This window comes from Phyllosticta capitalensis (assembly GCF_038381095.1).
Source record: "Phyllosticta capitalensis strain CBS 128856 chromosome Unknown BKA78scaffold_11, whole genome shotgun sequence".
Lineage (NCBI taxonomy): Eukaryota > Fungi > Ascomycota > Dothideomycetes > Botryosphaeriales > Phyllostictaceae > Phyllosticta > Phyllosticta capitalensis.
Genome location: NW_027117449.1, coordinates 1438431 through 1462272, shown reverse-complemented (window position 1 = coordinate 1462272; position 23842 = coordinate 1438431). Strand labels below are relative to the sequence as shown.

The following is a 23842-nucleotide window of genomic DNA, read 5'->3' as shown; positions in this document are numbered from 1 at the left end:
CAGTCGTCTTCCCGCGTCCATCTCTACATCAACACCATGCCCTCTGCGTCATGAATCACCATGACCATGGTCGTGTCTGCCCAGGACAGCTCTCGTTGGCCGGTCCACTCGTCATCTCCCACCATCCCAGCAGCGCAGAGGCCCATTGGCGCAAAGCAAAGGCTCCAGTCCGAGGCCCGCAGACACCACAACAGACAGGATTCCTTTCAGCGTCGCCAAAATGAGATCAACCAGACTCGCAACCGCGCCCCCTCGATCCCCCAGTCCCTCCGCACCCAGAATGACGCCGATTCGCGCCCCTCGAGCCGCGCTGGTGGTCGCTTCGCCGTGGGCAACGTCGGCAGCAACGGCATCATCTACTTGAGGTAGAAAATCATCGTCTCCACTCTCTCGTCACCCTATTCTCTGGGCCGACAACTGACACGCGAGACACAGACCAGTTCCACGTCCATCAACCGCTGCCCGATCACGAGCCACCCCCGAGCCTTTTGTCTTTCCTGCCAACGTCCCCACCGATACTGACAACAACGCACACTTCCAACATGTCCTCCACTCTGCCTCCAACTCACCTGTTCCTCCCACTCCGCCCTCGCCTTGTTATGCCTACCCTCTGAGGTCCACCGCTGCCCCCAATGTCCCTGCCACCGTCCCCGAGCGCCATCCTTCGCAACGCATTCGCTCTCATTCCTTTTCCAGTGTCGATGATTCTCGCTCCCAGAGTTTCGACTCCAACACTTTCAAGGTCGTCATTGACAGGCCTAGCCTGAAGCGCACCAAGAGCGTCGACTCACTCAACAACCCATTTCCTCAACTGGATGTCCCAATTCCAAACTACCGCCTGGGAACTCCGCGCTTCAGCACCCACGGCACCGCCTTTTTGCGCAGCTCCATCCAGACGCGACATTCTGGCGGAGACGACATGCGCGGCTCCATTTTCACCAGAAAGGCGCCCTCGTACGACAAACTTTTTCCGCAACCGAGCCCAATGCTGAACCGCAACTCTCTCCGCGAGTCCGACTTTTCCTCGCAGTCGGGCGTATTTTTCGACAGGCCCCACACCTTCATTGAGCCCTCGAATCAGACGTCCCCGGCCTCTCCCACTCCTCACACTCCTTCTACTCCAATCAGCCCTGTAGTTTACGATTCCCTTTATGCAAATCCAAACGATCCTTCCGTGGTCCGCTATTCGCCGGCTGGCGACATCGTTGCTGCCACACCCGCGCGCCTGGTGGCGCACATCACCTCTCCGAGCTCATTGGATTACGAGCTGCTCTCCGACTTTTTCCTTACCTTTCGATCTTATTTGAATGCAAAAGACTTGGTCTCTTTTTTGATTGCACGATTGCGGTGGGCAGTGGACCGCAAGGACGACTTTGGCCGGATTGTGCGAGTAAGGACATTTGTTGCCTTGCGACACTGGATCCTCAACTATTTTGCCGAAGACTTTGTGCCGTGCATTCTGTTGCGCCAGCACTTTTGCCGATTGGTCAACAAGCTGTACACCGACACGAGCAATCGTCCGGATGGAGGCGGTGGAGATGTAAAAATCATTGGCGAGCTGAAAAAATGTTGGCGGCGGACGTGCGGTTCTTACTGGACTAATATCAGCGTTACGGGAAAAGAGCTGCTGAGTGATGAGATACACCCAGGTGGGGCCGCTGATGAGATACCCCGGCCTGGAGACCTTTCGGACAGACAGGCGTTCATGGCACCACTGGAACCACCCCTTACGCCCCGGCCAATGGAAGGTGCTCCTCGCACGCGAGATGGGGTGACGGCAGAGAAACAGGCGGAATGGATGAAGACGGTTCTGAACATGCCCCATCATCCAGTCCGGGGCAAGACGAACGACGCCCACAGCTCTCTCGATGCCCCGCTCTCACCAGCTAGCGAGATGAGTTTGCAAGTCTTGTCTTGCTCCATTCCGCTCAAGTCGCTCTATCGAGGCCAACATGCCAGTATTCCCCATCCGGTTCCCATCAACCGCACCTCGATGCTCAGCCCTCCCTTCCCGGCGTCCATCGGTACCCGCGGACCTGTACACATGCACGCGCGTAGTGCAGATGCTCAGGAAGTTCCCGTAGAACCGCGTGCTCCGAGCGCCATGTCTTTTCGCGATTCCCACGGTGGCCAGTTTATCGCGATACAGTATCCTGGAAGTTTGGTCCGAGGTCTCCTATTTCAACCCGACTCGCCATTCATCACAATGCGGCCATCGGGCAAGCTGCGGCCAATGAGGTCGCAATTGCAACTCCAGCTTGATCCTCGCGATCCCCATCTCGTGCCCAGACCAACTACTCCCAATCCTGGTGTTAAGCGGATATTTGGAAGCGTGCGCCGCGCTCTCAGCAGCCGCCAAGGCTCTGCTGGCGGTGGCTCGCCGATGAATACCCAAAGGGATTCGATTGGCACGACAGGCATGCTCGCAGCTTCTACTGGACCAGCTGGTGGTGTTCAAAAGAGACGGCCAACCAAGACGGCTCCCCACACGAGAATCGACACCCTGCTTCAGCAAGTAGGCGAGAGCTTCAAGAAGGCTTTAGAAGCGGAACTGGAGACGGAAAGACAGGCAAGACAAAACGAAACAATTTCGCGCCGGCAGACCCTCGAGCCGGAAGAACAAGACGATTCGCGAGAGACTAGGCCCGGCAGCCAAGCTGTCAACCGTCCATCTGTGGAAAGGGGCCTCAGCAAACTCACGTTGAGGAGTGGCTCCATTTTGATCTTTGATGACACCGAGCGACCACCAGTACCGAGCGTTTCGAGTGCTGTTCCTGAAGAAGGGGTCGAAGACTCGACAGCCGCTCCGGATACCAACCAGTTTGACGACGCCCTCGCGCAGACTCCGCCATACGAGACACCACGGCAAACTTCTGACGAGGAATTCCAACGAGGGTCCCACGTGTCTCTGCCTCCAATTACCATGCCTGCAGACATGTCGGCCGCTACAGCAACTGCTGGACCGCAAGGCTTTCCCCACGATCAATATAGGCTGACGCCCTCAGATGGAATGATCACCAACAACGTCTCTGCCAACTTGTCTGCGGTTCTTCGGCATTCCCGTTCAGCAATGACCACCCCAGACTACTCGTCATCTTCTCAACTGCAACTACGGAGGTTTGCGTCCCAAGCCAGCGTCATGCAACAAACGGACGAGAGCGACATTTCCCAGTCCCCAAGTCCTTATCCTGGCGGGGCATCCGGAAGAGGGTCCTTTCGCCTGGATACGCCGCCTCCACGCCCGCCTGGCCGTATGCTTCGCAGAAGACCTGGCGGCAACCTCCGTGCGGTGCACAATGTTTGCGACTTGGACAGGCAGTCGACAGGATCGCTTTCAGACTTTACCCATTCTGTTGGAAACTCCGTCGCACTTCAATCTGCAGGTGTTTGGAGCACAGGCCCTGGCACGATTCTTGATGACTCGCTTCGCAACAAGTCCTTGTCTTTGGTTGCTACTCATTCCTCCCAGCCAGTGCTGAGGCCTTCATTTGAGGCCGAGGTGGCGAGACTGGCGGCGTTGCCTGATGATGATGAAGACGATGGTGGCATTGAGTCGGCATTGGCAAAGCTCGAGGGCAAGTTCGAGCCCAAGAGCTCGCACGTTTCACCGCGTCATACCGACGTCTACGTCCCGACTGGAGCACCATCGCGATCCAGGGCGCGCGAGCCGTCCGATAGCAAGCACGAAAAGCTGCAGCACCGGCACGAGCAGATCAACACCGAGGGCTTTGTTGATGTTTCGGCTTTGAAAAATCCTTTCCCGGCACCAAGCTTACATGGGCCGCAAACTTCTCAGACGTCTCTTCGCGAGAAGACTGAGCCGGAAGAGTCGAACATGTCATACTCGAGCATCCCGCTCCTTGATCGTGGAACAAACTACCACGAGTACTATCAACCCACGAGGCCTGACGACTCGACTGATTCGGCGTTGCCCGCACCACTCGCCCCTGAGAGGTGGCGTGCACCGAAGCAGTCGGCCAAGGCCGACTCCGCCGGCTCTTCCATGGAGCATGTTGTTGAAACTGACAGTATTCGCCGAATTCCGTGTGGTGGCACGATGCCGAGATCACCTCAATCACCACAATCGCCCGCAAAATCAGCCAAAGCGCATCGATCACTCCTTGCGAATTACGAGGACGAATTTGACGATATTTCCTCGGATATTTCGACAAACAGACCTGATTCGCAACGCCATAGCCACGGTGTGAGAAGCTTTTACGAGGACCAGCCAGCTGACCTCGGATCCCACGACAACATTTCGCGTTCGCGCTTCCCTCCAACGCCTCCTAAAGATAATGCTGGCGACGAGTTTGGGCACAGCAGCATCGACTTTGCTACTTTCAATAAAGGACTGCCTACGCCGGGCTACACGCCTCCTTTCAAGCCCGGCCAGTCCGAGTCAAGGAACGATCCACGCTTCAGTTTTGTCAACGAGCCCCAAGCGACTCAAACTCGCCAAGAGCCTGAGCCCAGTGGCCCTAAGCACATCCCGTTCATTCTGGCTTATGACTCTGCCACTCTGGCTGAGCAATTCACCGTCATTGAAAAGGACGCTCTGGACGAGATTGACTGGAAGGAGTTGATCGAACTTCGATGGAAGCAGTCGTCTCCTCAGATCAGAGACTGGGTGGAGTACTTGCGCACACAGGAGCCGCGTGGTGTCGATGTTGTGATTGCACGCTTCAACATCATGGTCAAGTGGGCAGTCTCGCAGTGCGTGCTTACCGAGGACCTCGAGGAGCGTGTACGCACCATCGTCAAGTACATCCGCATTGCATCACACGCCCGGCGTCTAAGGAACTACGCTACGATGTACCAATTCACCGTGGCGTTGCTCTCGAGCGACTGCGCACGCTTGCACCGTACGTGGGACCTAGTGCCGTCTGCCGATCGCCGTACTTTGCGCGAGCTTGAGAATCTCGTCCAGCCCGTCAAAAACTTTTACAACCTGCGTCTTGAGATGGAGATGGCCAGCCTGGAAGACGGATGCATTCCCTTTGTTGGCATCTACACGCGCGACTTGATTTACAACGCTCAAAAGCCCGCGACATTGGGCGAAGGCAACGGCGGTCCTCTGATCAATTTCGAGCGCCACCAGACAAGCGCGACCATCGTCAAGAGTCTTCTTCGCCTGCTCGAGGCTTCTGGCAAATACACCATGCCCGCGCGCTCCGACGTCATCAGCAAGTGCCTATGGGTGGCTGCGCTGAGCGACGAGGAGATTACCAAGAGGAGCCGCGCACTGGAGTGATGTCCACTCCTATATACGTCCACATCTACCGACATGTACAAATTTTCCTTGGCTGTCACCCCATCATGCCCAGTCATGATTTACGAACCACCTCTCTTCTTACCCCCTCTACTTCTCTGTATGCATAACACATCTCCATCATCCCGAAATATACGCCCGCCTCGACGACGCCCCATCTCCTTTTCATCTGGCCTCTCTTGTGCCACTCGATCGATACCTCATAGAGTCATTTAACCTCGCGAACGAACCCTGACCGTCGCTTCATTTTCTCCCTTTTTTTTTTTTTTTTTTCTTGTATCTTTCGCTCTATAAACATCGGACAAACAGCCTTCTATCCTGTCTTGCAATCTGTTGCTGCTAGCTTCTTCTCTTCTCGTGTCCTTATTGCTAATGTACATAACCTTGACATGTCGCGGCGGCGGCCAACAACCGCGTCCGCCAGCAGCAGCAGCAGCAGCAGCAGCAGCGGTCCGTCGGCGCGCAGAATTACTCTCTCGTCCACCCATCGTATCGTCCTGGATCTTTTGAAAGAGTGTGGTATAGTAGTCAAGTGTCAGTCGTTGGGTCACATGTTGGCCGAGGCGTTGTTTTTTTTCGACTTGTTTTGTTGTTGCCGTCTGTTTTTGGATATCCGGCCAGCCTCTTCGCGTCTTGTTGTTGGACATGATGGTGTTTTAAGTCGTTTGTGTTTGGCCCACCACGGGCGATGAGTTACTACTCGCCTGTTCTAAGGCGGCAAATTAATTGCGTTTCACCTATTTCTATTGTCACCTGCGGCTTCGTCCTTGAATATGACGTTGCTTGGTCATGTATTCGCTGCTTGATTCGCAATAGAGGTTCGCTCCCGCTCCGCATCACAGCTACCACTACCGCTACATTCAAAGGGAAAAATGCAACACCAGGGCGGGACCAGAGAGTTCCTCTCGGACCTGAATGGGCGAGCGGCGAGAAAAATAAGCAGCTATCCACAGACAGAAACGCGCGGCCTGCGCGGAAAAAGATGGGGTCAGGTAGGTCCCTTTGACCCCATTTCGTCTTGTTCTCCGTGTCAGCCTGGGCCGTGAATGGGAGTACAACATGTCTTGTGCTGACACGACTGCTTATACAGTAAATCATGCGGTTCAGTCTTGCCCAGCCTGCATGTAAGGCCGTGTGACCTGGCTGGCGGTAGGAATGGTTCGCTAACTCGCTTGTGCGGTCCGGCCCACCACCCGCCAGCAGCTGTCTGTTCGCCTGTCTATATTCGGCGACACTCATCAGCGTCTTCGACCGTCTTTAGCGGCGGCCATTGCGCCAAGAGCTCTGTGATATTTCCACAAAAACGACCCTGTTTCCAACTGCAAGTCTGGCCCGCCGCTTGGCTGGACGACAACGTGATGGGTAATAATGCCGAGCACCACCATCACCCCGAGCTGAAATCCAAGCTTCTGAGTAATGCTACTCTTTCCCTCTTTGCGATCCAGCCCCCAAACCCATTCGATCCAAGAGGCAGGATTGTCAATGATTCACCGCTAAACGGTATAGATTGGCCCCCGCCCCTAACGCCGGGGCCGACGCCGGACTTGCCGGCAAGACGACGGGCTCTGAAAATCATGGGGCAACAATGGCGGCTACGTACCAATGATCAGTGCGAATCTTTGGTCATGTCCCTCCGCTGCATGTTTTGCTTGCGTGGTTGCGTCCAGGAAAGCTGAGCCTCGTCTGCTTATCTGGCTTTGTGCCCCGTTGCCGCTGCTTTGACTCTCTCCCTCTTCTTCTTGTTCTTCTCCGTCATACTACCTAACAGTCTACCCCTCTGCCTGCCCGATCGATTGCGCATTTCTCAGTCCTCCTATTGCCGAGACGTCTGTTTGAGGAGATTGCCCGGGGCTTGAAGCACATCGAAGTCAATCCTACTTTCCAAAAATCGCGTCGCCGCCGCCGCCGAACACCATTGAGCCACGAGCTCAAACGAATACCTATATACCTGCAGCCTCGACCCTTCGACTTGGCCATTAGGACGGGGACAACTGGAAGGGGAGAAAAAAAGGAAGTCTCTCAACCCGACCAAACAGCGGCCCATCTCCTCTCTCCCACTTGCAACAACTCCGCCACAACCATGACCATTTCAACAAACGGAACATGCTGGTATCCCGACGGCGTCACAATTGCAACATACGACTCGCCATGCAACGACACGGCTGCAGCTGCTGGTATAGCAACGCCCTGCTGCAACTCTCAGCACCTCTGCATGGCGAATGGCCTGTGTCTGAATTGGGCCATCACCTCTCGCGGCAGCTGTACCGACAGCGCATGGGGAGAGGGATGCACGCAGTATTGCCAGGACGGTGAGTACCGCCAACGCAGTCAGGTCTCCTCTGAGACACACCCCCTCCTGCCTGCCGCTCGCTGTGATGGCGAAAAAAGAATCTTCCAATTGACATTTTGCGGCTTGCGCGACTTGCAGAAAACACATCCCAGGGCGCGCGCATGCGCGTCTGCGACCTCGACAGCGACAAGAGCACCTTTGCGTGCGGCGACTCGCTGTCCAACTGCGAGCAGGGCGTCAACACGTTCAGCGTCACGTCGTACACGCTGAGCGTGGCGCGCGAGACGCAGCTGGCCAGTCTGGCGTCGGCGTACGGCGCCGCCGTCGTGGCGACCACGGCGGGCTCCTCGTCGACCCTGGCGCTGAGCAGTGGCGGCGCCACCGCTTCTTCTTCGGCTGCATCGTCTGATGATGCCTTTTCGCGCGGCGAGATGGCTGGTGTGGGGGTGGGCGTTGGCGTGCCGTTGGCGCTGGCGTGTGTTGCGTTGGCCTGGCTGTGGCGGAGAGAGGTGGGCAGGAGTAAGGGCGTGAGGCAGATGGTGGAGCAGCAGCAGATGCAGCAACAACAACAGTACCAGCAACAGTACCAGCATGCACACTATCAGCAGCAGCAGGTGCCCTATCATGAGATTGGCACTGATGGGGAGAGGGCAGAGTTGCCTCCAAAATGATGCGCGGAGTAGCGAGTGAAATGGTGGGCGGCAGATTGGTCTGTTGAGGGGGTTGGCAGATGAACCAGACGCAAGATCGAGACGAGACGAGAGACCAGACACCGGAAGCAGATCAGACGAGGCCCGGGGCCAGGGCCAGAGCAAAATCAGCAGCCGGGCCTGACGGCAAGGGGATGCAAAAAAGCGACAGCGGCAGACGCGAGAGCCGTGGAAAACGGCTACCAGACCAGGAGAGAGAGCAAAGAGCCAGAACCAGAGCAGCTACGGAAGCAAGAGACACCAGAACCCAGGGCAGCCATTGGCCGGAAGCAGACCGACAGACATGGAAACCAGAAGCAGCAACAGGAAATCCGGCAAACGGGTCAACAGCAGCAGAGCAGAAAGACCAGTTCCAGGGGCTAGGGAAGAGAGGACCAGAGGATAAAACCAGGCCAGGATGCTGCGGTTAATAGAGACGACATCAGCAGCAGCAAAGGACCTTCATGTTGTTACATGTTGATGCTGTGTCGGTGTTGGACATGTGTGTGATTGAAGTCTTCTAGTATTTGCCTGTATGGTCGTTGTCGGATTTAGAGGAGCACCGAGAGAGCGCCTAACGCGCAAAAGCCGATGTGCGTCCGCACTACTTCTTATAGCCGCGAGTTGTTGCTTCAATGCACGTACGACTCCACCAACACCAACGCCGTCGACCTTGACTCAAAGTTTATGGCCACAAGGAACCACTCCATCCACGACTGCACACGAATGGCCGCCTGATGAGCCTTTTGGCATGTCCGAAAACACAGAACCCAGCAGGTTTCAAGTCGTGGAGCGGCAGAATTCTCTCCTTCTTTTCCGCCCCCAAAACGCCATCATGATCGACCGGTAGCCCCCACCAGAAGAGTCCAGGACTCGGATGTCGTCCGTGCTACAAGTGGAAAAAGTCATGGAACATCACACAAGAGCTGCCAATCACCAAAGCTTGTCGTTACTCTGCTTGCGGGGTTGCGTCTAGCAACAAACTGAATACCTGCTGGCTCTGCCTCTGCAACTCTCCCGCGTCGCCTGCTTTGCTCCGAACATCAAGGATTGATTCCTTTGCTTCATACGCCTTCGATGCGGGACGTCTGTCCGAGGAACCATAGATCATTGCTGCATTCACACCAGACCCGAATCCACTCCAGGTCGATCCACCCGTCCGTTGTATCGCCGTCGCCGGGACGCATCGAACCATCGAACGCGGCCAACGGACAATCAGCTCACACGAATACCTACCCGCCGCCTGGACCTCAGTCTTTCCTACGCAGAGCTGACCTCAACGCTCGACGCTCCTTAGTGACATGTCGCCTTCATCATGACCATCTCGACCAACGGCACGTGCTGGTATCCCGACGGCTCAACCATCGCGGCTGACACGCCCTGCAACGACACGGCGGCGGCTGCCGGCGAGGCGACACCCTGCTGCAACGGCGCGTCCCTCTGTATTGCCAATGGCCTTTGTCTCGACTCTGGCATCACGACACGCGGGAGCTGCACGGATAGCGAGTGGGGCGATGGGTGCACGCAGTATTGCAGAGAAGGTAAGTCGACTTGGTGGCTCCCCCTGACTCCCCCTGTGTCTTGTTATGGTCGGCCGGCCAGCCACCCAAAGATACCCCCTGGTGCCTGGAGCCTCCCCGACGTCTCCAAACACCCCACGCTCCACACCCAAGCACCTCCGCGCTAACCAACAGCCACCGCGTAGAACTCCCCGCAGAAGGCGCACCGCTGCGCCTCTGCAACCTGAGCCTCACAGGAAGCACGTTTGCATGCGGCTTCCCCCTGTCCAACTGCGACGAGGGCGTCAACACCTTCACCGTGACATCGTACACGCTCAGCATGGCGCGGGCGACGCAGCTCACCAGCTGGGCCTCGTCCTACGGCGCCGAGGTCGTCGCGACCACGTCTGGCGTCTCGGGCTCGTCTGCCCTGCCGCTCGCCACGAGCAGCGCGACGGGGTGCGCCGCCGATGCGGGGTACTCGGATGGCGAGATGGCGGGCGTGGGAGTGGGCGTGGGGGTTCCACTGCTGCTGGCTGCGCTGGCGGCGCTGTGGTTGTGGCGGCGTGAGGTGGGGAGGAGTAGGAAGATGGGAGACGTGAGTGCAGGGCAGTATGGCGGAGCGCAGCAGATGGCACCGCGGCAGCTCCAGCAGCAGCAGTATCCGCATGGACACTTCCAGCAGCAGGTGCCCTATCATGAGGTTGGGACTGATGGAGAGAGAGCAGAGTTGCCTCCAAAGTGACGCACGCAAGAAGAAGCAATAAGGAGTACGTACCTACTTCAACGCAAGTCTATAGGGCAGGAGGATGTAATGACTAATCTCTAATATTCGGCTGTCTTTGGACGAGCACAACCGGGCCTTGTGGGAAGTGTTCTGGACGAAAACGGAAGAAGCACAGAGCATAGCTTGCACAGTCAACGGAACGGGAACGGCCTCCCTTGCGGCAGATGCCGTACCTTCCTTCTCTCCACACTTTTATGGAAGCAGCAGTTCGGCTGATTTAGCGAATCGGGTCTGCTCGCTCGCCAATCCCCTGCCTCCGGCTAGGTGCTTGCTGCCGGCAGCCACCAACGTCGTTCTAATTTTTTCCATCCACCGCGACTCATGTCTTCATCAAGCAGTTTTCGATGCCACAGGGAAACGAGCCAACCTCAATGCTATGCTAAGGAAACGCATACCCCCACGGCGTCTGTTACACCACTTCTGAGCCTTGGATCCCCTAATGCTATAAGAACCTTCTCCTTTTCTCCGAAGCTGTAAATAATTCTGCTATCACGACCCTTTTCCGCCCCCAATCCATCCTCGACCCCGAAGGCAGGACGGTCAACTTTCTACCGCCGGCCCCAGACGCTCGGGCTCAGGGGTCGTCTGTGCCAGGCGCCCAGCCGGCTCTGCAGGTCTGCAGAACCCCAATCCGTACCACGCCATGGCACATCGCGGGCTACCAATCTCCAACGCCAAGAGTCCAATTGATCCGCTGTGCTGGTGGACTGTAAAATGAGTAATCACTGCCTGCCGCCCGTCGTCGGCTTCAGACTTATGCTTCGACTTTGGCTCTTGCTTGTTGTTTTGCTTTTGGTTCTGCGTGGATTGGATTCGGTTACTCGACATTCATGTTCACGGCGTCTGCTTGAGCGTTGTTCAACACGACTATACGATTTACCCCCGTTGCATCGCTGCCGCCGAACAAACTCAACGCGCCGTCGATCCTCTCTGGCCATCCAACTTCTCAAACCAAACCGGAATCCATCCAAAGAGACAACCTTATTCTTCACGACCTTCCTCATCGTCCCTCTCCCACCACCATCACCATGACCATCTCAACAAACGGCACATGCTGGTACCCAGACGGCTCGACCGTGACCACAGACGTGCCGTGCAACACGACGGCGGCGGCCAACGGCGACGCCACGGCGTGCTGCGGCGCAGAGGCCCTGTGCATGGCAAACGGGCTGTGTTATGACTGGGGCATCCTGTCGCGCGGCAGCTGCACCGACAGCAGCTGGGGCGAGGGCTGTGCGCAGTATTGTACGACGCGTATGTGCCTGTTTTCCCTGGTTGCCTTTTATTTGATTACCCCTGATATTAACCCCCTGACCCCTGACCCCACCCACCACCCAACCTCCGAGCCAAAAGAAAAGGACAAACCCCTCCAACGACCACGAAGCAAGGTAAACTGACACACGTCCCAGGAAGCCCAACTACGGGCGAACGGGTGCTCGCCTGCAGCGTCGCCGACGGCGACATAACGCAAAACACGTTTGCGTGCGACGGCACCAACTGCAGCGACAGCAGCGACTACTTCACCGTCACGTCCAACTCGCTCGTCCTGGCCCGGCCCACGCAGCTGGCCAGTCTGGCGTCCGTCGTCGGTGCCGTGGTCGTCACCACCGCCATCACCTCCACCATCAGCTCAGCCAGTAGCACAGGAAGCGCCACTGTAGCTGCCTCCGCGAAGGTCACTGAAAGTTGTCCAGCGGATCAACGGGAGGGTGCTGACGGCGCGTTTTCGAGCGGGGAGATGGCGGGCGTAGGCGTCGGCGTTGGCGTGCCGCTGCTGCTGGCGTTTCTGGCGGCACTGTGGTTGTGGCGGCGTGAGGTGGGCCGGGGTCGGAAGGGGGCGGTCAATGGAGCTGGAGTGCAGTATGCTGATGCTGGCATTGGCGGTGGTCATGGACAACAACAGATGATGAATCAGCCGCAGATGTTGATGATGATGCAGCAGCAGCAGTATCAGCAGATGCATTATCTGCAGAACCAGCAGACATATCAGGAGATTGGGACGGAAGGTGAGAGAATCGAGTTGCCTCCGAGATGACGAGGGAGCGTAGGTCTGAAGGAAGATATGGATGCACTATTCATGAGCGGAGGGGGGACGAGATGAGAACTCTTCGGACTTGGGGGAGGCATAAAGAAAGGCATGTGCGGGCAAACAGGCGGACATATGAGAGAGAGCCTCACGCTCTATCTCCCCTGGATCCAACCACCGATGTCGACACAGTCCCTCCTATCGTCCAAGAGCAAACCAGCATAGGCCGTTCTCACGGAACCTCCTCCTCCCTGCCTCCAACATCTCTTCACAACACCTATACCCGCACCTAGGCCCTGGGTTTCGCTGCGGCCTCCTTCTTCCCTTTCCCCTTCCCTCTTATCCTCTGCTGTCCTTTTCATCTCTTACTATCTCACTGTAACGTCTCATGCACACGGCTAACGCCCCACTTGTTCACTTCCGTCGTTCCTCTCTATTTGTCATAGGCATGCATATGGCTGGGCCCACGCTGTGATATGAAAGAGGAGGATCTGGAGGGACCATGATGGCAACGGTAGCAATGTTTATAATTTCCAAATTCCGCAGCACTTCCACGGCAGCTGAGTAGTAAAAGTCCCAACTGGTTTAGAGGTTGGTGATATTTACTACCTTCGGGTCAAGGTTCGGACATAAGTTCGAATCCCACAGCTGTCATTTTTTGCTCTTTTGTCGTTTCTTTCTTTTTGCCGAGAGCAAATAATGACTGACTTTTTTGGGATGGGTGCGGGTGGATGAGGCAGGAGGGAGGTGGGCGGTGGGTGACGGTGGGCAGGCAGGCACTGCAGGGAAGAAGGAGATTTGATGACATTGATACTGCCACAGGAGGGCGCAAAAGAAATGTCAACTTAATTCTCAGGACAAGTACTGAGGCTTGGTAGCAAAAGTCGTGGCAAACACAGGAAAGAAACTAAGCCAAAGTAATCAAAGAGTATGCAAATGAGCGACCACAGACGCATTGAAAACCTCTATCCTATAGAAGTATGCGTCTAGGGAGCATTCAGGTGTCTTATGCATTGAATGTTAGAATTCACTAAGGCCTTTATGTTGAGTTACAGGGAGCAGTCGTAGCTACGTGTGCCACGACTTTTGCTACTAAGCCTCGGACTCTACATACAACAAGCATGGCCACACAGGGTCGTCTAAACCAGGCAAATCCTCGAAGCTGCGTCAGACCCAAGAACTTCCTCACCTTTTGTCGAAAGCGTCGAATCAATTGGTAAGAGGTGTGTCGAATCACGCACTGGATCGAAAAGCCCCTCCATCACGCCGTGTACGTACGCAGGGCCGACGAGCTCCCACTGCTCCGTAATCCCCGTCGGCCTGATCAGATACGGCATGCGCGCACCGGGGACGATGCAAACAGCATCCCCGACCCGGGCGCGCTGGGGAACCCAGCCCATGAATCCGCGCTCCGTGACGCAAAACTGACGGTGCGCGGAAAAGGGCTTGGAGCCCACGTCGTGAAAGTTTCGCTCCTCGAAGTTCAGCTGCGGACGTTCCTCGCGGGGACCCTCGTCGTCTTCGCTCCCGTAGCGAGTGCGCCACATTTGCTCGTGCCACTGATCGAAAGACGTCCGCCAGAAGTCTGCAAACTTGCTGCCGACGGGTGCCATGGCGAGACCGGTGCACGCGGCAGTGCGCCAGAATGCCTCGTAGACGGTTCCGCCGGTGACGTACGTCGCTTCCTTGGCCCACACCAGCGGATCACTGACGACGTTGCCGTCGGCCGTTGCAAGACGCTGCATCTCGCTCAAACTCTGCAGAATCTCTTTGTACGGGATTGATCTCTCTGGTGCCGGTGGCACCAACCTTTCGACTCGAGACAAGATGTACACACTCAGCTCGAGCTGGCGTCGATCGTCCGAGACAACCACGGTGAGGGCGTGAGACGAAAACCCACAGTCAGTACTCCCACTTGCAGAGACCGAGGCCGATGGCTGCATGCGCTCGGCTTTTGGCGCCCGTGTCAGGTCGACGGCCCAAGAGGGCAATCCTTCAATCTTGAGACTCTCGTCAGTCTCGACCTGGTCTGGAAGAAGCTCAAAAATGTCCAAGCAGAGCTCTTCCTTCACAAAGTACAGCGTCAGGTCGACAAAGACGTCCACCGCCGACTTTCTGTAATTGGAAGCCAACCTCTCGTTCGACTCGCTCCCAATCTCTTCGTTGAGGATGCCGCAAAACGCAAAGAGCTTGTCCCGCGCGTCCGTGCTGCACAGCCGACGTGAAAGGTCGAGATTTGGAAACAGTCTTCCCTCCCTCCCCCCGTTTACATGCCCATCGAGGAAAAAGTTGCGGTACTTTGAGATGATTGGAGGCGTGTTGTGACTTGGCGACTTGCAACGCTCAAACGCGCCGTACACGATGCTCTTGTATCGATCCTGCTCAGCCTGCCGGTCCGTGGCCTTTTCAAAAGCCTCCATGTCATATTCGGCGACTACGCGTGGGCGGAGATGGTTGGACACGGCGTATTCAATCATTTGGCAGAGCCTGTCTTCGTCAAGGGTTTCGTCAGGCAGCTTCAAATTTATCCAGTGCGAGGTCCTTTCCAGTTCAATCAGTTCGAAAATCCTCGTCGGAGACTGCTCCACGGGAAAATTTGCCATTTTCGAAGCCATGTCCAATTGAGAGAGCATCAAGCCCCTGGTGACGACGGCAAATCTGGGCCAGGATATCTTCGCATTTCCGTAAGCAAGCGTAATTTCGTCCTCGAAAGCTCTCGGAATCGAAGTCACTTCCTGGTATATCCAGACGCTGGTGAACCACGGCATGAGGAAGAATTGGTAAAACGTCGTCCACTGGCACGGCTCGAGGGACTCCAGGTAGTCGCCGGCATTTCACCCGAATTCTTCGCTGATTTTGCTGAAGACGGCGATCTTTCCCTCGTCTGAGAGGCAATCCGTAATGCGCCAGGCACCAGCATCCAAAATCCGCAAGAACAGGGATTCCAGGCCATCAAAGGTTTCTGCCACCAGTTTGGCGTCGTCAGGATCCTCGGGCTGTCCTATCCAAATGAACAGGCCGTTCGCTCTGGCGTAGATTTCACGCATCAGCGCAACTTGCACCGACTTTTCCGCGACGTCTTTTTGGTTGATGCAAACGGCATCGGCCCAAATGGTGAGGGTTTCGCCTTCCTTGCGAGCGTTGCAGAGCGCGTCGTGCAGACTCTTGGTGATTCTCATTTCAACTCCATTGCAACTCATGTAAAAGGGTGGCTCCGGGGATCCCCGCGTGTATGACAATGCTTGATACTGCGGAGCATCTGTCAACGACGCATGGACCAAGTCTGCTTCGAGAGGAGCTCCCGTAGCTCCTGGATGGATTTTCAAAACTCGAAACTGCGTCTTCTCCAGAGGTTCGTACACAAAATCCATGCACTCTGCGACCGAATGAGGCGAATCCGGGTCAGAAGGCGTCTCGTTGACAGCCCTCAACACTAACTCGGCTCTGGTCTCGATGGGGATGTTACGGTTCGCAGAAGACTCATAACTGGTCTCAGTCTTTTCGTCTTTGGTCTTTTTCGGCTGTCTATTCATCAGCATGGAAGAGGTGGAATTCATTTCGGTCTCACCTTGCGGGATCGTGCGTTGAAGCGTCGGTCAAACTCCTCCAGCTCTCTCAAAGATTGTTTGGAAACCGTCGGCCGTATGTTTTCGAGCGCTCGATCGAAGTGAGAGTTGGTCAGCTTGACCTTGACAGGGCTCTCCTCTTTTTCATCTTTGTTTTGTTGCTGCTCAATGGCCCAGAGCACGGCTGCCTCGGCGCAGAGGCTGCGAAGGTCTGATCCAGAGTACCCGTCCGTCTGCTCTGCGATACTGTCAATGTCGGTCTCCGGATCCAAGTCGTCCTGCTTGACAAACAAGCGCAGAATCTTGGACCTGGATTCTTTCGAGGGCAAGCCTATCATCGCCTTTTGGGGCAAGCGACGAAGAAAGGCATCGTCCAAGTCCATTGGCCTGTTAGTCGCGACCAGCACAAAAGGGGCGTCTCCCTTCTCCTTCTGTCTGATATTATCCATCGAAGTCAGGAATTGGGTAATGGAACTGCGCTCCCATGACTTGTCTCCGGATGATCGGCGCCTGAACAAGGAGTCGGCCTCGTCGATGAATATGACGCAGGGAGCAAGCTTGGTGGCAAGAGTAAAGGCCGCCTTGATGTACTTCTCCGTCTCGCCCACCGCCATCGACGTAATCTGGGCGCCATCAATGGCGAGCATGCTTGCTCCACTCTCCTTGGCAATGGCACGGCTGAAGTGTGTCTTGCCGGTTCCAGGTGGTCCGTACAACAGTGCACCTTTGATCTGGATCTGAGAGAGGAGAAAATGCGATGTCGTCTCGGCTCGAAATTTGAACATGGACGTCAAAAATATGATGGTTTCCTTGACTTCTTCATCGATGATGACGTCGTCGAACTTGGAATGGAGATCCTCTGGCTTGTGTCAGTTGGACGTAACATTACTATCGGTCAACATACCTGGCATGACCACACTATTCATAAGTTCGATTTCATGTTTGTTGCAGGTATTCTTCAAACGATTCTTCCACTCTTTGTCCAAATGGCTTCCGCCGCCATGTTCACCACCACTTGATTTATCGCCGCCGTGTTCACCGCCACCTGATTTATCGCCGTCAGGAATTCCAAGTGATTTTTTGAGGTCGTCGAACTTGGAATGGAGTTCCTCTAGCTTGTGTCAGTCGGACGTAACGTTACTATCGGTTGACATACCTAGCGTGTCCACACCATCAATGAGTTCATTTTCATGGTCGTTGCAGGTGTCCTTTATGTCCTCCAAATGCTTCTTCCACTTTTTGTCCAAATGGCCTCCGCCACCATGTTCACCACCACTTGATTGATCGTCGTTGGGAAGCATTCCAAGACGCTTCAAAACGACTTGAACATCATCAAGATCCAACAGGGGCTTTTTCCATGCTCTTCCCTTGATTCGGGCTACTGCTTTCTCAATCTCTTCCTCCGTCCAAATCGATTCCCCAAATGATTCGGGACCGAAGTCCTCCATCCAATCTGCGTCTGGAAGCAGAGTGTCGACGGCGAAACAGTTGGAAATGCGCAGTCGTAGAAACCGCTTTAGATGTCGAATATTGAGATTGGCGAGTGCGACCGAGTCTCCTTTTTCCTTTACACCAGAGACATGCGGAGCGTCAACGGTGATTGTCGACGCCGACGTGGCACCAATCTTGCGCTTGAACTTTTCGAACCTGTTGTAGCTTTTGCGAGAAGACTCGTCATAGCCGCTGTACATATTTTTTTCGTCGCATATCCAGCAGTCACAATCATCTTCTGTTGTACCAAGATGCGACAAGGTGGCGACAATGGTAATTGCTTTCCCAGACTGTTGTTTCTTTTCCACGCAGTCTCTCAATCTGGCGAGGATCCTGGATCCTTCACTCTCCTCCATGACCCGCATCGCATCGCGCACATGGATCATGACCGGAGCTTTTCGAGACGATTCCTCAACCCTGGAGCAATCAAGAATAGAGGAAAATGCCCTCAAGCAGCGGCTCCAAGCCTCTCTGGAAGCTGTTCGATGACTGCGCACGGCAAAATAGTAATGGGCTGGTCCAAGAGGTGTTTTTCGATCTGGCGATTCCAGCTTCAAAGACTTTTCTTCCAACGTCCACCCCGTGGACCTGTTCTCGCGGTGGTCCAGTTCCCATCCCAAGTCTAGGAGATCCTCAAATTCGAGTGTGATCAGGCTGGATCCGAGATCCTTGGCGAGATGATGGACAAAGGCGTCGGAAACCTCCATACCACCATCCATCTTGCAGTTGAGAACGACATTGCCTTGGGGTGCCTGCAAACGATTTTGCGCATTTCGAACAAAAGTCGACGCCACGGTGTCGTATGCCTCTTCGTACAGATACTGCGAGACAGCACATTCGAATTCGCCATTGTTCAGTTCCGAGGATGGGCTTTTGTCGGGTTCGTCTTCATCTTTCTTGGCCTTTTGTTGAGGATTCAGGATTGACAGGCGAGACTTTTCATTCTCGAGGTCTTTCGGGGTCCTCACGTTCTTGGAGAGGAACCAATCAGGAAGGCCTGCCATCGTGTGTGATTTGGGTGAACCAGAGAACGAATGCACGGCTCTTTCTGTCAAGGCCGAAACTTTTATGCTCGGCTTCAGAGTTGTGAAGCCAACAGCCGCCTGCGAACCCGATCCGTCCTTCTCAAATCATGTTGGAACAGATGGCCATGGGCAACGCCTGTTGCCTACTACAACCCGCGCTTGTTGTCCTATCGACAAGTACGTCCAATCCATATCGAGGCCAAGGCTTACATTTGGGAATAAAAAGGCATCCAACAGGTCGAAGTGAATATTTTCGGCGCCACACCCACTTCACCAACGAGTACGCCACGCAAAAGGGTGGGGCCACCAACACCCCTGCCTGGCGCCAAACCAACGCATTTGCCCCCCCTCACCAACCGGCTGTGCCGCTCAACGGTCCATCGATATCAAAGTTTTCCGCCTTCTCGCTGGGCTCGAGCAATGACTGGGGATGGGACTCCAACCAGTTAGGTGGATGGTGTTGGCATCTCAGGTTTCCAACATATTGGAAATCCCAACATGTTGGCGCTCATAACAGTACCTTTCGTTTTTTCACCAGAGCTGCAAACACATGGCGATTCGCCCAGGGATCTTTTCCAACCAAGACGAGTTCGTTCTGCCGCGGAAACTTTGCATTGCGGCCATCTTGCGGCGACAACGATCTCTTCGGGTGCCGAGTGCTTGCCGATGGTGGTCGTTGGTCGTAGCAGCGAGGAGCAGGCCCGAGGAAGCAAGACAGTAGATAAGCGACAATGGAAGATATGTGAGACACTAGGCGGCAGAAGTGTGGTGTTTAAAAGAAGTGGCGAGAGGTTGGAGAGGTTCTCGAAGGAACGTCCGGGCAGACACAGAGGAGGCGACTGCCTGGCGGACGGCAGTGGCTGGGACGAGCCTCGACTGGCTATTAGCCGACGTCTTATTCAAGTCGGAATTGAAGATCAGCTTTGCCAGGCTGGGGGGAGGGCTTGCATCTCAAGTGGTGGAGGTGTAGTCGGATGTCTCTCGAGAACTAACCGAAAGGGGAAAGGCGCCTCTGCTCCAACTAGGTACGCAGAGGGTTGACATGAGTCTCCTCAAGGACTCCAGGAGCGATCGTGTAAAGTTAAAAAGGCGGAGTAGGGAAATAGATTCTTTCATAATTCCCGCGTCTACAATGAGTGAGAATCTAGACAATTGCCAGAACACAGTCCCCTTGGAGCTCTTCACACATTAAGGATTTACAGTCTAGCATCTCTGAACTGCTCAAGGCTGGTGCTGATTCGTCTTCATTTCATGTAGGAGGTGGATATATGAGCAACATCCTCCTCATTCACTCTGCGTTCCTGCAATCGGAGCACCATCCGCTACTCCCCCCGCTCTTAGAAAACACACAAACCGCTTCTAGCAAAAGCAAAAGCCACGCTCGATAATGGCCACCTGAGCAACGCCGATTCCTTTGCCGGCTTTCTCGAAAAGCGAATTCCAGAAAAAAGATGCCACCATCCGAGTCCCACAACGCCATTGGTTCGCCCTGCCCATTTTTTCTTTCTCGCAAACATCACTCCGCAGACATCTATGCCGTTCCTCTCGGCTTGGACTTTGCGTCCTTCTTCTCCTTGGCGGCCTGCTTCTGCTTCTTTTTCTTCTCCTCGAGCGCCTGCTCGTGCTTCCTCTTGAGGCTAGCCTGCTCCTCGGCCGTCTTAGGGACGGGTTTGAAGAAGCCCTCCAGGCGGCTCTGCTGCGCCGTCTTGAGATTCTTGGACAGACGTTGCGCGCCGCTGCGCACGCGGTCTTCGTTGAAGCCCTTCTCCTCGACCAGAAACTTGATTAGGCCGTCCACGTCGGGCGCGTCCCACTTGAAGTCGCAGTCGGGGTGGTCGGCGGACCGCACGTCGGGCTCGAGGAACAGTGCGCGGGCGTCTTCATATGGCCAGTCTTCGGGGACTGTGTATTTGTTCGAGCTTTGGAAGAATTTGACGACGCCGTCGAGAGTCTTGTGCTCGCGGATGAGCTTGAGGGCAGTGGTTGCGCCGATTCCTTTGATGGGGTCGAGGTAGTCGCAGCCGAGGAGAATGCAGAGGTCGATGAACTACGAAAGTCAGTGAATGCCGGAAGAAACCAAGTCAATCTCGGGGCATACCTGCTCCCTCTCCATTTCCAAGCCCTCCAGCACTTTGTCCAGATGTATCTCCTGAATCGGCTCCTTGCGCTGCTCGCTAAAGGTGAGGTGTCGCAGTAGAACCGGCGAGTTGAATGTCAAAGTATCCATATCTTCCGATGCTGCAGCGTAAACCTTGCCTGCCCGGGCGAGGACAGCACACTGCGCCTCGGCCTCAGTAGGAGCGATAATGTACGGGACGCCCATGAGCTTGAGCAGGCGCTGGCACTCGGCATTGTGCTCCCGCGTCACCCTCACGGTCCGTCGCGAGAACTTCTCCACCTCCTCAGCCGTACCCGTCTCCTTTGCTTCGTCATGCGCCTCGTGTGCCTCGTTCTTTCTTTGAAAACGTTTTGCGAGCTCGCCAGACTTGAGCTTGGGCGGAGCGCCGTCGAAGACGTAGACGGGCTTAATGCCGTTGTCGACCACGCGGAGAGTGCGGTAGAACATGCCCATAAGGTGGGACGTGGTCTCGCCCGTGTCGCTCATGAGCTGCTGGCCGTCGGAGCGCACCGCGATCAGGAAGCTGTAGATGCTCATGGAAGCGTCGATGGCGACCTTGCGGCCGAATTGGCCTTTAATTTCGCCCGTCTTGACCGCATTCGGGCAGTGTTCGTTGATTACTTGGAAGAGGTTCTTGATACCCATCTTGGCGACGGGTGAAGGAGGTGAGGCAGCGCGAGGTTGGTGACAGAGAAAGTTGTGGAGGAAGCGCGGGCAGTGTCGCGCCGCAGGAACCTCCAGGCGCCAGGCACGCGTCGCTCGTCTAGTCAATCGCGTTTCGGGTTTAGCGCCAGGGTTCGGCCGTCTACGTCATGAATCTCGGTCTGTTACCGGAAAGCCTGTATTGAGGAAAACAAAAACATTAATTCTTCAAGTCGGCTTCAGAAAGTCAGAATCCGAATGGCATCAAGGAAGTTGGATCCACGATGACCGGCGGTTGTTCCCGAGTGCGCCCTGTAGTATCTCCTTGACACCTCGGGAGACGGCTAGGAATGATTGGTGTGGGGTTGCCGAACCGCCATCATCTTTTGCGTCAATAACTGTCCACTCTTCGCACTTTCACTCTGCAGCCTCAAATATCCTCTTCTGTACCGACAATGCTCAGAACCGTCAGTACACGCGCCGCTAGGCAATTCAAGCCCTCATCTCTGGCCGCGGCATCGAGTCGCCGCCATGCCCACACATTTGATTGGAAGGATCCATTGGGAGCGAACAACCTGTTGACAGAAGAGGAACTTGCCATTGCAGAGACTGCAGAGTCATACTGTCAAGAGCGCATGCTTCCCCGCGTGCTAGGTGCGTTTCAAATCATGTAGCAACAATTGCTGTGCTTATGCATCATCAGAGGCGTATCGCAACGAGAACTACGACAAGAAGATTCTCGAGGAAATGGGAGAGCTCGGTCTTCTCGGAGCAACAATCCAAGGCCATGGCTGTGCGGGCGTCGGAAATGTTGCCTCAGGCCTCATCACGCGAGCAGTCGAACGTGTCGACTCGGGATACAGGTCGGGCATGTCGGTGCAGAGCTCGCTAGTCATGGGGGGCATCGATGAATTTGGCACGCAAGAGCTGAAGGAAAAGTATTTGCCAGGCATGGCCAAGGGAAAGATTTTGGGATCTTTTGGTCTTACTGAGCCAAACCATGGCTCCGATCCGGGTTCGATGGAGACCAAGGCGAAACCGCACCCTACCAAGAAAGGATACTTCTCTTTGACTGGTTCCAAGACTTGGATCACCAACTCTCCCATCTCGGACATCATGCTCGTGTGGGCAAAGTTGGAAAGCACTGGAAAAATTCGCGGATTCATTGTTGACCGTTCCTTGTGTCCGCCAGGCACGCTGGAAACGCCCAAGATCAGCGACAAGAACGGGCTCAGGGCGTCCATAACCGGCATGATTCTGATGGATAATTGTCCAGTGCCAGAGGCCAACATGTTTCCAGAGGTCGAGGGACTGAAGGGTCCTTTTAGCTGTCTGAACTCGGCCAGATACGGTATTGCTTGGGGAACCATGGGGGCCCTCGAGGACTGCATCAACAGGGCTAGGACTTACGCCTTGGACCGGAAGCAGTTCAAGGGCAACCCCATTGCCAAGTACCAACTGGTGCAAAAGAAGCTCGCAGATGCGTGCACCGATGCTGCCTATGGCATCCTTGCTGCCCACCAGGTCGGTAGGCTGAAGGACGAGGGCAAGGCGACGCCCGAAATGATTTCCATGATCAAGCGGCAAAACTGTGACCGGGCTCTCGTGAATGCCAGAATGTAAGATTTTGCCGCTGCCAAGGGAATCAAGGTGCTGACAGGACAACAGATTGCAAGAGATATTTGGCGGCAATGCAGTCAGCGACGAGTACGGAATCGGCAGACACGTGGCCAACCTCTTCGTGACGCAGACCTACGAGGGCCAAAGTGATATTCACTGTACGTATGAAGGCTGCTGATGCGACGACTTGACTGACATGGTGCAGCACTCATTCTCGGCAGAGCCATTACTGGCCTGCAGGCCTTTTGCTAGTGATTTGTTGGTGCGGCCAGTGTAGCGTGGGAAATGGATGTTGTGAATTTGGTTTTTGTAAGCCTCTGGAGCATATATTGTAAATAATAGATGGTGTTTGCCCCAAAATAGTGCATAGGGATTTCCAGGTGGCGGTTATTCGTTTAGCATTTGTAATGGGTACATGTACAGCGGACTGTTCCTCAAGTGGCGGACGCTAGATGCAGGTACGGGCCGAGGCCAACGGGTTTTCCAGATAGCCGGAAGCAGAATGGCACGTGACATGGTACAAGATTGGTGAGAGGTGGATGAAATGCATGTTGAAGGCGTGGGGCCAAGGTGACTCAAATATTGCATGAGGCTGAGGCTGTTGTCCTCTTTGAGGCTGGAGCACCTGCTGTGTAAGCGTTGAATTTGCCGCGAGCCGCGCCCGCGGAAGAGTGGCGACATGAGGAGCAAGGGGGAAAGATGATGGAATAGGGAATTTGTATGATCTGGATGAAGTCTATCGTGGTTTATAAGGACCTCATTGAGGAAATGTCGTCCCTACGTCACCGCGGGCGCTGTTCGGGCAGCCACGATTCACAC

The 23842-nt window shown here is 55.2% G+C and overlaps 9 protein-coding genes across 9 annotated transcripts; 5 read left to right on the top strand and 4 right to left on the bottom strand.

The window, feature by feature from the left end:
• Positions 1 to 60: 60 nt before the first annotated feature.
• Positions 61 to 5251, top strand: BKA78DRAFT_356738 (uncharacterized protein; the record flags this gene model as incomplete). The annotated part of the gene is made up of 2 exons (XM_066892109.1): positions 61 to 365; positions 436 to 5251. 2 exons carry the CDS (start codon positions 61 to 63, stop codon positions 5249 to 5251), a joined length of 5121 nt encoding a protein of 1706 aa, XP_066740001.1.
• A 1678-nt stretch (positions 5252 to 6929) lies between these two features.
• Positions 6930 to 8507, top strand: BKA78DRAFT_45551 (uncharacterized protein). Its single transcript, XM_066893217.1, has 2 exons — positions 6930 to 7578; positions 7698 to 8507. The coding sequence occupies exons 1-2, from the start codon at positions 7350 to 7352 to the stop codon at positions 8228 to 8230; spliced, it is 762 nt and encodes a 253-aa protein (XP_066740000.1). The 5' UTR covers positions 6930 to 7349; the 3' UTR covers positions 8231 to 8507.
• Positions 8508 to 9776: 1269 nt separating this feature from the next.
• BKA78DRAFT_45542 (uncharacterized protein) lies at positions 9777 to 10760 on the bottom strand. The gene has a single exon (XM_066893216.1). The coding sequence runs from the start codon at positions 10445 to 10447 to the stop codon at positions 9932 to 9934; it is 516 nt and encodes a 171-aa protein (XP_066739999.1). The 5' UTR covers positions 10448 to 10760; the 3' UTR covers positions 9777 to 9931.
• Positions 10761 to 11562: 802 nt separating this feature from the next.
• BKA78DRAFT_356735 (uncharacterized protein) lies at positions 11563 to 12569 on the top strand (the record flags this gene model as incomplete). The annotated part of the gene is made up of 2 exons (XM_066892108.1): positions 11563 to 11788; positions 11944 to 12569. The coding sequence occupies 2 exons, from the start codon at positions 11563 to 11565 to the stop codon at positions 12567 to 12569; spliced, it is 852 nt and encodes a 283-aa protein (XP_066739998.1).
• A 2990-nt stretch (positions 12570 to 15559) lies between these two features.
• BKA78DRAFT_237594 (heterokaryon incompatibility protein-domain-containing protein) lies at positions 15560 to 15904 on the bottom strand (the record flags this gene model as incomplete). The annotated part of the gene is made up of 1 exon (XM_066883872.1): positions 15560 to 15904. A coding segment is annotated over one exon (345 nt), but the record flags the coding sequence as incomplete, so codon positions are not given.
• A 209-nt stretch (positions 15905 to 16113) lies between these two features.
• Positions 16114 to 18704, bottom strand: BKA78DRAFT_288946 (P-loop containing nucleoside triphosphate hydrolase protein; the record flags this gene model as incomplete). The annotated part of the gene is made up of 3 exons (XM_066885756.1): positions 17283 to 18704; positions 17031 to 17237; positions 16114 to 16985 (listed from the first exon to the last, which is right to left on the bottom strand). The coding sequence occupies exons 1-3, from the start codon at positions 18619 to 18621 to the stop codon at positions 16114 to 16116; spliced, it is 2418 nt and encodes an 805-aa protein (XP_066739996.1). The 5' UTR covers positions 18622 to 18704.
• Positions 18705 to 18751: 47 nt separating this feature from the next.
• On the top strand, positions 18752 to 19668 carry BKA78DRAFT_325705 (uncharacterized protein). The gene has a single exon (XM_066889380.1). The coding sequence runs from the start codon at positions 18762 to 18764 to the stop codon at positions 19326 to 19328; it is 567 nt and encodes a 188-aa protein (XP_066739995.1). The 5' UTR covers positions 18752 to 18761; the 3' UTR covers positions 19329 to 19668.
• Positions 19669 to 19761: 93 nt separating this feature from the next.
• Positions 19762 to 21632, bottom strand: BKA78DRAFT_45492 (flap endonuclease 1). The gene is made up of 2 exons (XM_066893215.1): positions 20741 to 21632; positions 19762 to 20689 (listed from the first exon to the last, which is right to left on the bottom strand). The coding sequence occupies exons 1-2, from the start codon at positions 21404 to 21406 to the stop codon at positions 20174 to 20176; spliced, it is 1182 nt and encodes a 393-aa protein (XP_066739994.1). The 5' UTR covers positions 21407 to 21632; the 3' UTR covers positions 19762 to 20173.
• A 226-nt stretch (positions 21633 to 21858) lies between these two features.
• Positions 21859 to 23275, top strand: BKA78DRAFT_299587 (acyl-CoA dehydrogenase/oxidase; the record flags this gene model as incomplete). The annotated part of the gene is made up of 4 exons (XM_066887074.1): positions 21859 to 22057; positions 22107 to 23022; positions 23072 to 23181; positions 23229 to 23275. 4 exons carry the CDS (start codon positions 21859 to 21861, stop codon positions 23273 to 23275), a joined length of 1272 nt encoding a protein of 423 aa, XP_066739993.1.
• Positions 23276 to 23842: the final 567 nt, after the last annotated feature.

Coding starts and splice junctions, on each gene's coding strand:
- BKA78DRAFT_45551 (XM_066893217.1), top strand. CDS start 7,350: ATGACCATTTCAACAAACGGAACATGCTGGTATCCCGACGGCGTCACA. Junction 7,579..7,697: donor CACGCAGTATTGCCAGGACG/GTGAGTACCGCC, acceptor CGCGACTTGCAG/AAAACACATCCCAGGGCGCG.
- BKA78DRAFT_45542 (XM_066893216.1), bottom strand. CDS start 10,447: ATGATAGGGCACCTGCTGCTGGAAGTGTCCATGCGGATACTGCTGCTG.
- BKA78DRAFT_325705 (XM_066889380.1), top strand. CDS start 18,762: ATGGCCATGGGCAACGCCTGTTGCCTACTACAACCCGCGCTTGTTGTC.
- BKA78DRAFT_45492 (XM_066893215.1), bottom strand. CDS start 21,406: ATGGGTATCAAGAACCTCTTCCAAGTAATCAACGAACACTGCCCGAAT. Junction 20,690..20,740: donor TGGAAATGGAGAGGGAGCAG/GTATGCCCCGAG, acceptor TGACTTTCGTAG/TTCATCGACCTCTGCATTCT.